Source organism: Heptranchias perlo, chromosome 26 (assembly GCF_035084215.1).
Source record: "Heptranchias perlo isolate sHepPer1 chromosome 26, sHepPer1.hap1, whole genome shotgun sequence".
Classification (NCBI taxonomy): domain Eukaryota; kingdom Metazoa; phylum Chordata; class Chondrichthyes; order Hexanchiformes; family Hexanchidae; genus Heptranchias; species Heptranchias perlo.
The window spans coordinates 8,062,471-8,075,741 of record NC_090350.1 but is presented as its reverse complement, the minus strand read 5'-3'; the positions used below and the strand labels follow the sequence as shown (position 1 = coordinate 8,075,741).

At 46.3% G+C, this 13,271-nt stretch overlaps 1 protein-coding gene across 1 annotated transcript in view; it reads left to right on the top strand.

Moving 5' to 3' along the window:
• LOC137342497 (adhesion G protein-coupled receptor B2-like) overlaps window positions 1-13,271 on the top strand; it is a 697,882-nt gene that overhangs the window by 634,254 nt on the left and 50,357 nt on the right. Inside the window, exon 24 of the mRNA XM_068006399.1 lies at window positions 3,720-3,818. Within this exon, the coding sequence (XP_067862500.1) occupies window positions 3,720-3,818 (99 nt within the window). The remainder of the gene's footprint in view (window positions 1-3,719; window positions 3,819-13,271) is intronic.

Sequence of the window (13,271 nt, the reverse complement as noted above, 5' to 3'; positions counted from 1 at the left end):
CCCGCCCCGCAGGTTAGGTTAAAATGACCCCCTGTGTGTTGGCAGATTGTTCACCCACGGACAGGCTTCACATTCACATATGTGCACCTCCAGCAGGAGTGACTGGATGGCAGCCAGAGGCAGAACCTTGGCTGATGATTTATCTTCACTGTCCCAGGGATCACTGAGGCTAATTGTGGGGCTCTTACCCCTGCCCCTGCTGAAATCAGCAAAGCCTGCACAGATCAGGGATCAAACCTGCGATCTTTCTCGTCTGCATGGCTCAGCTATTCGCTGGCTTAACCAGCTAGACCATCAGGAAGCCCAGTAAGTCCTGTTAAAGAAGAAGGATAATTCCTAGTGTGATTCAGTGACGAATAGCCTGCGAGTTCATACAAGATAACATGGTCACAAAGATGATGTGAATCATTATCATGTTTCTCAGTCCAACATCAAAAGGGACCAGTCGGGTAAGGGATGTAGCACATTAAAGGGGACCAGGCGGGTAAAGGATGTGCTGGGAGGATTGTGTGCCTGAACTCCTGTATGTGTTTCTGACATGTAAAGCTCTGCACCAGAAATGTGAAAGATGAAAATTTACCTCTAACTTTAAAAAATCAATAAAATATTTGGCCGGAAATTGCTTAGAAAAGAACGGTGAGCTCAACAGCGCTCACCGTTGTTAGTGGTGACATCGAGCAGCAAGTTCCGGCGCTCGCACATACGCAGTGCAACCCGGAAATCCGGAACTTGCTCCTCCTGGTTCGGGCGATATGACAGCTTCGCATTAAAGAGATATCGCCCACTGGAATCAATGGACCAGCGCCAACTTGCTCTTCTGCCCAGCTGGAAAGTAACTAATGTCACCACAAAATGGTACGCTTAAAAAAAAAGGTCTAAATTAAGTCTTAATGACAGCCAAACAACTAAAAAATAACTTTTAAAAATGTGGAGTCTCATTACACCTTATTTTAATAGTTTTCGGTCATTAAAAAAATGTTTTTTTTTACTTTTTTCTTCGGTTTCTTTTATTTAATGTGATTATTTTTTACCCTCTCTTTCGCTGCCTATAACTGTATTACAATGATTTTAGTGTTGTACCTTTCACTGCCTGGATTTCACGTTCCACTTGCAGAAACTGTTAGCAGCCTGTTAAAAACGCTGCAATCTGATGGTCGAGGGGAGAGATCGACCCTCTCGCTTCTCCCACGGGTCCTAGCTTCACTGGAGCTAACGCTGGGCTCTTCTCCGCTTCCTATCAGAGGAAGTGCACCCAGTAAAGACCGCAATAAGTTAGTGCGTTAGTATAAATCAATGGAGCAACGAGTACTGTTGGTTCGCTGCTCCGAGCAATTACTGGGCCATTATTTCACTTATTTTAAACCAAATGATGGAACCTTTTATATAAACAGGTCCGCAATGAGGAAAGGCGAGATCCTGGGTTATTTTACTGAAGAGGAAGATGATAACTCAATCAGGACTGGTCGTCACATTCCTTATTAATTAAATAAATAAAACTAGGAGCCACTAAACTCGCGATCCTAATTCCGTATTGTCTACATATGCAATCTCAGAATGAGAAGGAGTAAACAATTTTCCTTGGAGACTTCCGTAACCTTTAATTAGATCAGAACCACAATCAAAAGCAAAGGCTTTAATTTGAAAGATGGAATCATGATCAGGAATTGGCTGATGTGCAGCTCAGTATTTGTATCTACAGTTGCCCAAACAGGATTTAGTACAATCATTTTTTAAAAAGTCACCCTTGTTTTCTCTTTGGTTCCTCTCTTTATTCTACAGCTTCTGTCATTTCTTCTGAAATGAGGAATGGACAAACACAATGCTGATTCCCACATGACATGTGATGCCAATATGAGCAGGTACTCCTGCACTAACGTAAGCCTGTCATTTTTACCCCATTGCCTTTATAAACTGGTACTACAGGTACGGGTGATACAGGCAATAACCCTCCCCCCAAGCCATGCAGACGAACAGCAAAGTCCATATAGCCCTTCTCCACACACTGGTAAGTCAAGTGGCTCCCACTCCCAATCTAATAGCACAGACACTATCCAGTGATCTCTGCTGGAAGGGATGAATGGATATCAAGTGAGATAACGATGAGGATCATTATGAGGATATGTGCTGCCAGCTGCAGTTGAATAGTGCTAACACCAAGACCCTGAGTTTCCTTTTGTTCTGTTTCACTGTCATAATTATGGCAGGACAGGACTTTCAGCCATCCATAATCTCGCCCCCAATCCCTCCCACTTCCTGAGATCAAGAGCATTTAAATATTTTGGGCAGGCATCCAGACCATTAAGGGCCCATTTGGGGCACCTGCCTCGGGGGACTGAGGGGAGTGGGGGAGCATCTGCCTCTGGGGGGGTAAGGGTGCACCTGCTTCTGGGGGGGGTGGTGGGGGGGGGAGCAATTCCTCTGTGGGGGTGGGGGTGCACCTGCCTCTGGGGGATGTGGGGGTGCACCTGCCTCTAGGGGGGGGTGGGGTGGGGGAGTACCTGCCTCTGGGGGTGGGGGTGTGGGGGAGCACCTGCCTCTGGGGGGTGGGGGAGCACCTGCCTCTTGGTGGGTGGGAGGGTGGGGGAGCACCTGCCTCTGGGGGATGGGGGGGTGGGGGAGCACCTGCCTCTGGGGGGTGTAGGTGTGGGGGAGCACCTGCCTCTGGGGGGTGGGGGGGGTGGGGGAGCACCTGCCTCTTGGTGGGTGGGGGGGTGGGGGAGCACCTGCCTCTGGGGGGTGGAGGTGTGGGGGAGCACCTGCCTCTGGGGGGTGGGGGGGGTGGGGGAGCACCTGCCTCTTGGTGGGTGGGGGGTGGGGGAGCACCTGCCTCTTGGGGGGTGGGGGAGCACCTGCCTCTTGGTGGGTGGGGGGTGGGGGAGCACCTGCCTCTGGGGGGTGGGGGAGCACCTGCCTCTGGGGGTTGCAGCTGCCTCTGGGGGGGTGGGGGAGCACCTGCCTCTGGGGGTTGCAGCTGCCTCTGGGGGGGTGTGGGGGAGCACTGGGGGGTGGGGGTTGCAGCTGCCTCTGGGGGGTGGGGGAGCACCTGCCTCGGGGGGTTGCGGGGGGGGGGGGGGGCACCTGCCTCTGGTGGGACATTTGCCTCTGGGGGGCTGGGGGTGGGGGAGAGTTGCTGCAGAGCCTTTTCACAGCAAAAATGAGTTGGTGATACGCCAAAAGAGTTTTTTAAAATAGTAAAACTGCCCTGTTTTTTGAATAGGCCAGTTCCTGTACTGCACTCAATGGCTTGGCGATCAATTGCGGTAGGGAAACCAGCTTTTTAAATTGTATTCCGACATACTTGAACCCTTAGCAACGGTGGATGCTAGCGACACACAGGTGTCCCTTGTGCCCTTGTGCTAAGGGCACAAATGAGGGAACTACAGAGCTGCAGTCGAAGGTAGCGCTGGTCGGAGATGGGGTTACTGTGACACTGGTTCTATGGGCTATGCTTCCTGTTTGGAGTGCTGAGTTTACCAGCACACACTCAGAGAGACAGCTAGAAAAGATTCCATCTTGCAAAAGAAGGTCTGAATCTGTGACCTATAATTTCTTTACTGTTTCTGTGATCAAGAATTGATTAATCATTGTACCCCACGTTCTCGCATTCTAAATATTGCAAGCTAATTACATCTGTGTTGCTTTTCTCGACTGCTTGTTTTCTCTGCATTTAAACTTGGAGTCTTTATTTGTCCTCATTTTTGCTTTGCATTTGTTTCAAGTCAGGCGAGTGAAGCCCGTAGCAGTTTGATGCTCAAATGTTCCAAGTGTGGAGTTGTTTCAACTACAGCATTATCTGCCACCATCACCAGTAATGCCATGTTAGTCTCATCCATTTGATCTTTAGCTTTTGCATCATGGGTAACTTTGAAAGAGAAAGTATCCCTTTTTCACAGACTCCACAGGACCCTTTCTTTGATTAAAAGAAATTTTAATTTTATACATATGTGCTAATGTATCTATTTTAGAATCTCACAGGACAGAAGGAGGCCATTCGTCCCATCATGCCTGTGCCAGCTCTTTGAAAGAGCTATTCAATTAATCCCACTCCCCTGCTGTCTCCTGTATGTGTGTGTGTGCGCGCGCCCATGTATCTATATGTGTGTGTATTTTTTAATTAGTCTCTGGTTCCAGTGTCCGTCATATACACATTTTGCCTAGGGGAGCCAACAAATTATTCCTGCTCCTTCACATTTATCCCACTTCCTCCTTAAGCCATTGTTAATTCATGTTGAAATTAATGGCAATTCCCTGATGCCTAGTTGAGTCCTCTTTAGCGTTGCACTAAAGCCGCACAGGTCAGATTTGATTCCCAGTTGCAGCTGCTGTCAACTGGAGCACCAGTGGGGAGGGGTGCCCCTTAATTAATGAGAGAAAAATCAATCAGTATTCCTGCTCTGGACCACTGTCCAGTGACGCCGCTGAAATGTATGTGTGTGTGATCACCTGGTGATGAGAGGATTGTGCTTGCATGTGATGCTACCCACAGTCAAATAGCTGGTCAAAACTCACTTGTCTAGGCTCACACATGAATAATGGGTACTGCCAGCACCTATGTAACTGTAGATCAGCATGAATCAGCACCTTCAGCAGAGAGGGAAGAAACAGGAATGAAAACTACCAATTTTAGTTTTGTGTGGGAGAGGACCTGTGTTAATTATCCTTTGTTTCCAGTTTTTCATACTGTTTCTTCACCGGAGAGTAATTTCACTTTTGTTGAAGAAACAGCAGGCCTGATCAGAAATTTTCTGGTTAATAATGATGCTGCTTTAGTGGCAACATGCAGCTAAATATGAAATTGCTGTGTGCAAAGGCACTGTTCATTAAAGAGGCAAGTCACCTCTCAACAGTTCAGTCACCTTCACATTTAGTCACTTATGTGAACACCTTGGGACTGACTGCACCACATTTGGACATGCAAAAAAATTGATTATTCAAGGGTTTTGTGATTTACAAATTGGCAATTTCTCTTTATACTGATATCAAATCAATACATTTCCTTTGTCACAGGCACTAAATCAGTCACATCCCTTTGTTCCGGGTTGAGCCACTTCTGTTTGGCCCGTTTGTTACATAAGTCACTTCCCTTATCCTGGGTGTTGAATCAGTCACTCTTGTCCCTGGTGTTCAGTCAATGATATCGTCCTGTTCCAAGTTTGAATTAGTCCATTTCCTTTGGCTAGGGAAGGTGTCAGTCTTTGAATTGGTCCATTCCCTTTGCCGGCCTTTGTCTCGGGTGTTGATTCAGTCACTTCTCCTGTCCTGACACTTCTCTTGTTCCACTTCGAGTCACTCAGTTTCATTGCCTAGGCTTGAAGTCAATCAATTTCCTTTGACCTGCCATTGAATCAGTCAATTTCCTTTGACCTGGCATTGAGTCAATCAATTCCCTTTGACCTGCCATTGAATCAGGCAATTTCTTTTATGCCAGCATGGAATCAGTGACATCTATTTGTACTTGATGTTGGTTAGTTTACTTCACTTCATTCTGAGCATGGAATCAATCATTTCCCTTTGCTGTGGCATTGACTTAGTCACTTCCTCTTGTCCCAAGTATTGAATCAATCACTTTTCCTTGTTCCCAGTATTTAAATCAATCACTTTTCCTTGTCTGGAGTATTGAATCAATTACTTTTCCTTGTCTGGAGTATTGAATCAATCACTTTTCCTTGTCCCCAGTATTTAAATCAATCACTTTTCCTTGTCCTGGGTATTGAATTACTCATTTCTCTTTCTGCTGTGTGTTATGTTAGTCACTTTTTTTTTGTCTCAGCATTAAATTAGTCATTCCCCTTCCAGTACTGTAAAGATCTTTTAACAAAATCTCTGTTCTTATGAACTAAATCTTTGAATTTTTTAAATGTAAATTGTTTTTTAAAAATTTAAATAGCTACTTTTCACACCTGACTTGAAAGGGGCTCTGTATGTAGCCTATGACTCAGAGGGACAGCCAAATGAGTCGTTTTCGGCTTTTATTAAATATATTTTTTCACGATTCCCAATGAATCTGATGCACAGACTGGTGCACGCCCACTTGAAAGGGATACTGGATCTTTATACAATAGGACTATATGAGATGATAATTCTACAGCAGCTTGTGATTAACCTGCAAAACATCCCATTGTATGTTTTCAGCTCCAGTGAAAAGTGCTCTGTGCAGCCTTCAATTTGCATTTTTTTTGAATGCTGTAAAATTTGGGTGATAAGTTGCACTTGTGTATAAATCACGCCCTTATTTTTCTGTTTGCAGTTTTATCAATAAAGCACGATTAAAAATTGCACTCCAGGGGACCTGGTGCAGTGGGTTAGCCACCGGTTCAGAAAACCGGATGACCTCGAATCTAGCACACCGACCTCTCCAATCGCAGCCCATCGAGCAAGACTCCGCACCACGAGCACAGTCTCCGAAAACTTGCCCCAGTGTTCCACTCCGTAGCTTTAACATTCCTTGCATCAATGAGCACAAAAAAGTTGGATCACTTTGTCATTTAGAAATTGCTGTTGATGTGCTATTTATGGTTCGCTGTGGGTTACTAAAAATTTCTGGCATAGTTTACCCCTACACATGATTTTGCTATCAGTCGAAATGTGGGCCATCTCCCACAGTGTGTGCCAGCCAATGAAAATGGAGCAGTATCAATCCTCTAAATTAGCTGTGAATTGCAAATAGGAAGCAGTTAAACACCTGAAACAGCACTGGAAAGGCAGCACCTCCAGTTTACTACATTACAACAGTGACTACATTTCAAAAGTACTTCATTGGTTGTAAACACTTTGGATTGCGCAAGCTCCAAGATTTATGTGAAGGTAGAAGGGAAACGCACAGAACCTATCCGAAAAGAGAAGTGAGACAGTGTTGTCCACTGTCACCTTTTCAATGTCTTCATTAACAGTGTGCTGGATGACATCCCAAATGATGGATTTGGAATGTCTGTTCCAGGCACTTCTGAAAGTGTTGGGGCAGTCCTTTGTGCAGATGATTATGTTGTTGGAGGACTTACCCAGGGGATCTAGTGCACTTTACCAACCAGCTTGAACAATGGGCTAAACAGTGGGATCTGGTGCTGAATGCCCCACATGTTGTATTACTGCTTAGAATGACCCAAGAAGGCACCTTGAAGTGCTCTTTGGAAGAGAAAGAGGGCATCCCTTCTAGTAATTGATTCACCTCTGTATCTTGGGTTCTGGTGGATGCCAAATGCAACCTGGGCACAGTCCTTCAGGGCCACACTGAGAAGGGACAAAGGGCACTTTGATCGTTCTTGTCTTTCTTCAGTGACAGCAAAGTCTCATTGCAGGTTAGGTTTGTGGCAAACAGTTATCTTTCATGATTCAGAACTACTGCATGTACAACATAAGGGCTTCCTCTGGGCCATTTTCAAAATCCAGGACCAATCTGTGAGGTAGATTTTTGTTAAAAAGGGGAAACAGCTGCAGGGGGGAGAACTTCAGCCTACACCAATCTGTCACTTGGTATCCAGGAGGGAAGTGTGCAGTACTGGATTTGGACATCTAGAACAGCAGGGTGTCTGGCATGATGCAAGCTACCCTCTGTAGGTTCTTCCACCTTACTGAGGGCAGATGTCCATCACATAGCTGGTGCGGTATGGTATGTGTCCATGCTGATGTCAGGCAAATGGTGGCAGTGGATTCACATTTAATGGTGAGTTCTGCTGCTTACTGTGTTGGTCATGAGGAGACTCTGGTACGTGCTGTTCACCTATCAAAGGCTCAAACCCACATTTGGCAATTGCCTAATGACCGATTAGTGACTCTTAGTTGGTGGGAGGTGGATGGAGCTAAGAGGTGTCTCTTGCAGTCGAGGTAGCTCCAAGATGACATATTTGGTGATGGAGGTTTGGAACCAAATCAATTCTCTGGCAGACTCATTACAGCCTTGGTCCAAATATGGACAAAAGAGCTGAATTCCAGAGGTGAGGTGAGAAATGACTGCCCTTGACATCAAGGCAGCATTTGACCGAGTGTGGCACCAAGGAGCCCTAGTAAAATTGAAGTCAATGGGAATCAGGGGAAAAACTGTCCAGTGGCTGGAGTCATACCTAGCACAAAGGAAGATGGTAGTGGTTGTTGGAGGCCAATCATCTCAACCCCAGGGCATTGCTGCAGGAGTTCCTCAGGGTAATGTCCTCGGCCCAACCATCTTCAGCTGCTTCATCAATGACCTTCCCGCCATCATAAGGTCAGAAATGGGGATGTTCGCTGATGATTGCACAGTGTTCAGTTCCATTCGCAACCCCTCAAATAATGAAGCAGTCTGTGCCTGCATGCAGCAAGACCTGGACAACATCCAGGCTTGGGCTGATAGGTGGCAAGTAACATTTGCGCCAGACAAGTGCCAGGCAATGATCATTCACAACAAGAGAGAGTCTAACCACCTCCCCTTGACATTCAACGGCATTACCATCGCCAAATCCCCCACCATCAACATCCTGGGGTTCACCATTGACCAGAAACTTAACTGGACCAGCCACATAAATACTGTGGCTACAAGAGCAAGTCAGAGGCTGAGTATTCTGCGGTGAGTGACTCACGTCCTGACTCCCCAAAGCCTTTCTACCATCTACAAGGCACAAGTCAGGAGTGTGATGGAATACTCTCCACTTGCCTGTATGAGTGCAGCTCCAACAACACTCAAGAAGCTCAACACCATCCAGGACAAAGCAGTCCGCTTGATTGGCACCCCATCCACCACCCTAAACATTCACTCCCTTCACCATCGGTGCACTGTGGCTGCAGTGTGTACCATCTACAGGATGTACTGCAGCAACTCGCCAAGGCTTCTTCGACAGCACCTCCCAAACCCACGACCTCTACCACCTAGAAGGACAAGGGCAGCAGGCCAATGGGAACAACACCACCTGCACATTCCCCTCCAAGTCACACACCATCCCGACTTGGAAATATATTGCCGTTCCTTCATCGTCGCTGGGTCAAAATCCTGGAACTCCCTTCCTAACAGCACTGTGGTAGAACCTTCACCACACGGACTGCAGCGGTTCAAGAAGGCGGCTCACCACCACCTTCTCAAGGGCAATTAGGGATGGGCAACAAATGCTGGCCTTGCCAGCGACGCCCACATTCCATGAATGAATAAAATAAAACTCGATAACCTGATACCAGAGCCAGGCAGGCCGGCACCACTCCATGGCGCTATAACTGATTGGTCTGGATCACTATTGCAACTGGGAGGAGTCGACCTTCCACTGAGGAATGGGATTCTTCCCATTTGGCCCCCAGTAACTCTACAAACCAGTGCCCTGTCAGGTAGGGTGGTCCCAGTTGGACAAGCAACAAGGAGCTCTGTACTGGTAGGGCTGTGCGATTTTAGCTGGTTCAACCCCAGCAGTTTGCCACAAATATCTAATGTTCCCAAAGCATTGGCTCTGCTATCCTGCTCCTAAGCTCTTAGGATTTGGGTAAGTGGGGTATGTTTCTATGAGGAGAGAGAGTGCACTCTGTGTCGGGCAAACAGGGTACATGTGTAGATTTCAGTGCTTCATTCGGAGACTCAGCCGTACAGATGGGGTTCTGGATTTCAGACATTCAGCTGACTACAAAAAACACGATACATCTCTACTGTCATTACCAGATACCCGTGGCTGTTGCAGGAGACCCACTGTGTATCATCTTACTGTTCAAGTAAGTGTGTATGCACATGCATAAACTGTTGTCGCAAACAGTTATGTGTGCATGCACATACAGTGTATACAGTTTTGCCTGAAGTGTGTGTCTGCAGCATTGTGCATACACTGTTATACACAGTGACAGTGCCATTAAACGTGCACAGAAAGAACTTACATTTCTAAAGCACCTTAACATGTCCTCGAAACGTCCCAAAGCACTTCACAGCCAATGGAGTGTTTTTGAATTGCGGCCATTGTTATATAGGTAAACGAGCTAGCCAATTTGCACACAGCAAAGTCATACAAAAGCAAATGAGATAAATTACCAGTTAAATTTGTTTTGGTGATAACAATTGAGGAAGGAATATCAGCCAGGACACCAGGAGAACTCCTTGCTCTTTTCTGAATAATGCCATGGGATAGTGTATGTCCATCTGAGCAGACGGACAAGGCCTCGTTTAACATGTCGTCTGAAAGACCGCACCTCTGACGACGCAGCACTCCCACAGTACTGCAGTAAAGTGCCAGTTTACATTATGCACTCAAGCTCTGTAGTGGGGTTTGAACCCTTTTGCATCAAAGTTGAGAATGCTTCCTACTGAACCAAGCTGACACTTAGTACAATGACTCATGGTCAAATGGCCACAGGCCCACAGTAGTCTGCACAGTACCCTCATTGCTGAAACTCGGTGCATTTACACTGTTCCTGTGGGATTATATCAGAGGCTACAGTGTGTACTAGCATCATCACGGAAAGATTAAGATGCATTTGCTGCACTGGGGTAACTTTTGGAGCAAGTCAAATTTCTGAAGCTCCCTGAACTGTTCACTCGAAGACTCTGCATTGAAGCCCTGCCATGTTGGCAGCTTGGCTGAGCTCACACGGCAACAGACGTGTGCAGTACAGCATAAACTTCTCAACACTTCTTATTTTTAAATGAAAGCTTGATAATTGGATGAAGCAGGCACAGTATTACAATGACATGTTGGGAGACCTGATGTACTTCATAGAAGCACTGTACAATCTATGTAAGGCATGTGTGATTGCCCTAACTTCATGGAGCTTTAGGTACAAGAGTGCATCCATGCAAAATGTACAGCTCTAATTTGTAGCAGTGGTTTTCAAATTCTTCTGTGTGGAATACGCCCCTGCTAATATCGACACACTCTCAGGGACCCCCTGCTAATATCAACACACTCTCAGGGACCCCCTGCTAATATCGTTACAGTCTCAGGGACCCCCTGCTAATATCAACACACTCTCCGGGTCCCCCTGCTAATATCGACACACTCTCAGGGACCCCCTGCTAATATCAACACACTCTCAGGGACCCCCTGCTAATATTGACACACTCTCAGGGACCCCCTGCTAATATCGACACACTCTTAGGGACCCCCTGCTAATATCGACACACTCTCAGGGACCCCCTGCTAATATCGACACACTCTCAGGGACCCCCTGCTAATATCGACACACTCTCAGGGACCCCCTGCTAATATTGATATATCCGAGGGTTCGCCCACTGAGTCTATATGGGTAGAACTGAAAAATAAGAAGGGAGAGATCACTTTGATAGGATTGTACTACAGACCCCCAAATAGTCAACGGGAAATTGAGGAGCAAATATGTAAGGAGATTACAGACAGCTGCAAGAAAAATAGGGTGGTAATAGTAGGGGACTTTAACTTTCCCAACATTGACTGGGACAGCCATAGCATTAGGGGCTTGGATGGAGAGAAATTTGTTGAGTGTATTCAGGAGGAATTTCTCATTCAGTATGTGGATGGCCCGACGAGAGAGGGGGCAAAACTTGACCTCCTCTTGGGAAATAAGGAAGGGCAGGTGACAGAAGTGTTGGTGAGGGATCACTTTGGGACAAGTGATCATAATTCCATTAGTTTTAAGATAGCTATGGAGAAGGATAGGTCTGGCCCAAAAGTTAAAATTCTAAATTGGGGAAAGGCCAATTTTGATGGTATTAGACAGGAACTTTCAGAAGTTGATTGGGAGAGTCTGTTGGCAGGCAAAGGGACGTCTGGTAAGTGGGAGGCTTTCAAAAGTGTGTTAACCAGGGTTCAGGGTAAGCACATTCCTTATAAAGTGAAGGGCAAGGCTGGTAGAAGTAGGGAACCTTGGATTACTCGGGAGATTGAGTCACTAGTCAAAAAGAAGAAGGAGGCATATGACATGCATAGGCAGCTGGGATCAAGTGGATCCCTTGAAGAGTATAGAGATTGCCGGAGTAGAGTTAAGAGAGAAATCAGGAGGGCAAAAAGGGGATATGAGATTGCTTTGGCAGATCAGGCAAAGGTGAATCCAAAGAGCTTCTACAAATACATAAAGGGCAAAAGGGTAACTAGGGAGAGAGTAGGGCCTCTTAAGGATCAACAAGGTCATCTATGTGCGGAACCACAAGAAATGGGTGAGATCCTGAATGAATATTTCACATCGGTATTTACGGTTGAGAAAGGCATGGATGTTAGGGAACTTGGGGAAATAAATAGTGATGTCTTGAGGAGTGTACATATTACAGAGAGGGAGGTGCTGGAAGTCTTAACGCGCATCAAGGTAGATAAATCTCCGGGACCTGATGAAATGTATCCCAGGACGTTATGGGAGGTTAGGGAGGAAATTGCGGGTCCCCTAGCAGAGATATTTGAATCATCCACCGCTACAGGTGAGGTGCCTGAAGATTGGAGGGTAGCAAATGTTGTGCCTTTGTTTAAGAAGGGCGGCAGGGAAAAGCCTGGGAACTACAGACCAGTGAGCCTGACATCTGTAGTGGGTAAGTTGTTAGAGGGTATTCTGAGGGACAGGATCTACAGGCATTTGGAGAGGCAGGGACTAATTAGGAACAGTCAGCATGGTTTTGTGAGAGGAAAATCATGTCTCACGAATTTGATTGAGTTTTTTGAAGGGGTAACCAAGAAGATAGATGAGGGCTGTGCAGTAGACGTGGTCTACATGGACTTCAGCAAAGCATTTGACAAGGTACCGCATGGTAGGTTGTTACATAAGGTTAAATCTCATGGGATCCAAGGTGAGGTAGCCAATTGGATACAAAATTGGCTTGACGACAGAAGACAGAGGGTGGTTGTAGAGGGTTGTTTTTCAAACTGGATGCCTGTGTCCAGCGGTGTGCCTCAGGGATCGGTGCTGGGTCCGCTGTTATTTGTTATTTATATTAATGATTTGGATGAGAATTTAGGAGGCATGGTTAGTAAGTTTGCAGATGACACCAAGATTGGTGGCATTGTGGACAGTGAAGAAGGTTATCTGGGATTGCAACGGGATCTTGATCAATTGGGCCAGTGGGCCGATGAATGGCAGATGGAGTTTAATTTAGATAAATGTGAGGTGATGCATTTTGGTAGATCGAATCGGGCCAGGACCTACTCCGTTAATGGTAGGGCGTTGGGGAGAGTTATAGAACAAAGAGATCTAGGAGTACAGATTCATAGCTCCTTGAAAGTGGAGTCACAGGTGGATAGGGTGGTGAAGAAGGCATTCGGCATGCTTGGTTTCATTGGTCAGAACATTGAATGCAGGAGTTGGGATGTCTTGTTGAAGTTGTACAGGGCATTGGTGAGGCCACACTTGGAGTACTGTGTACAGTTCTGGTCACCCTA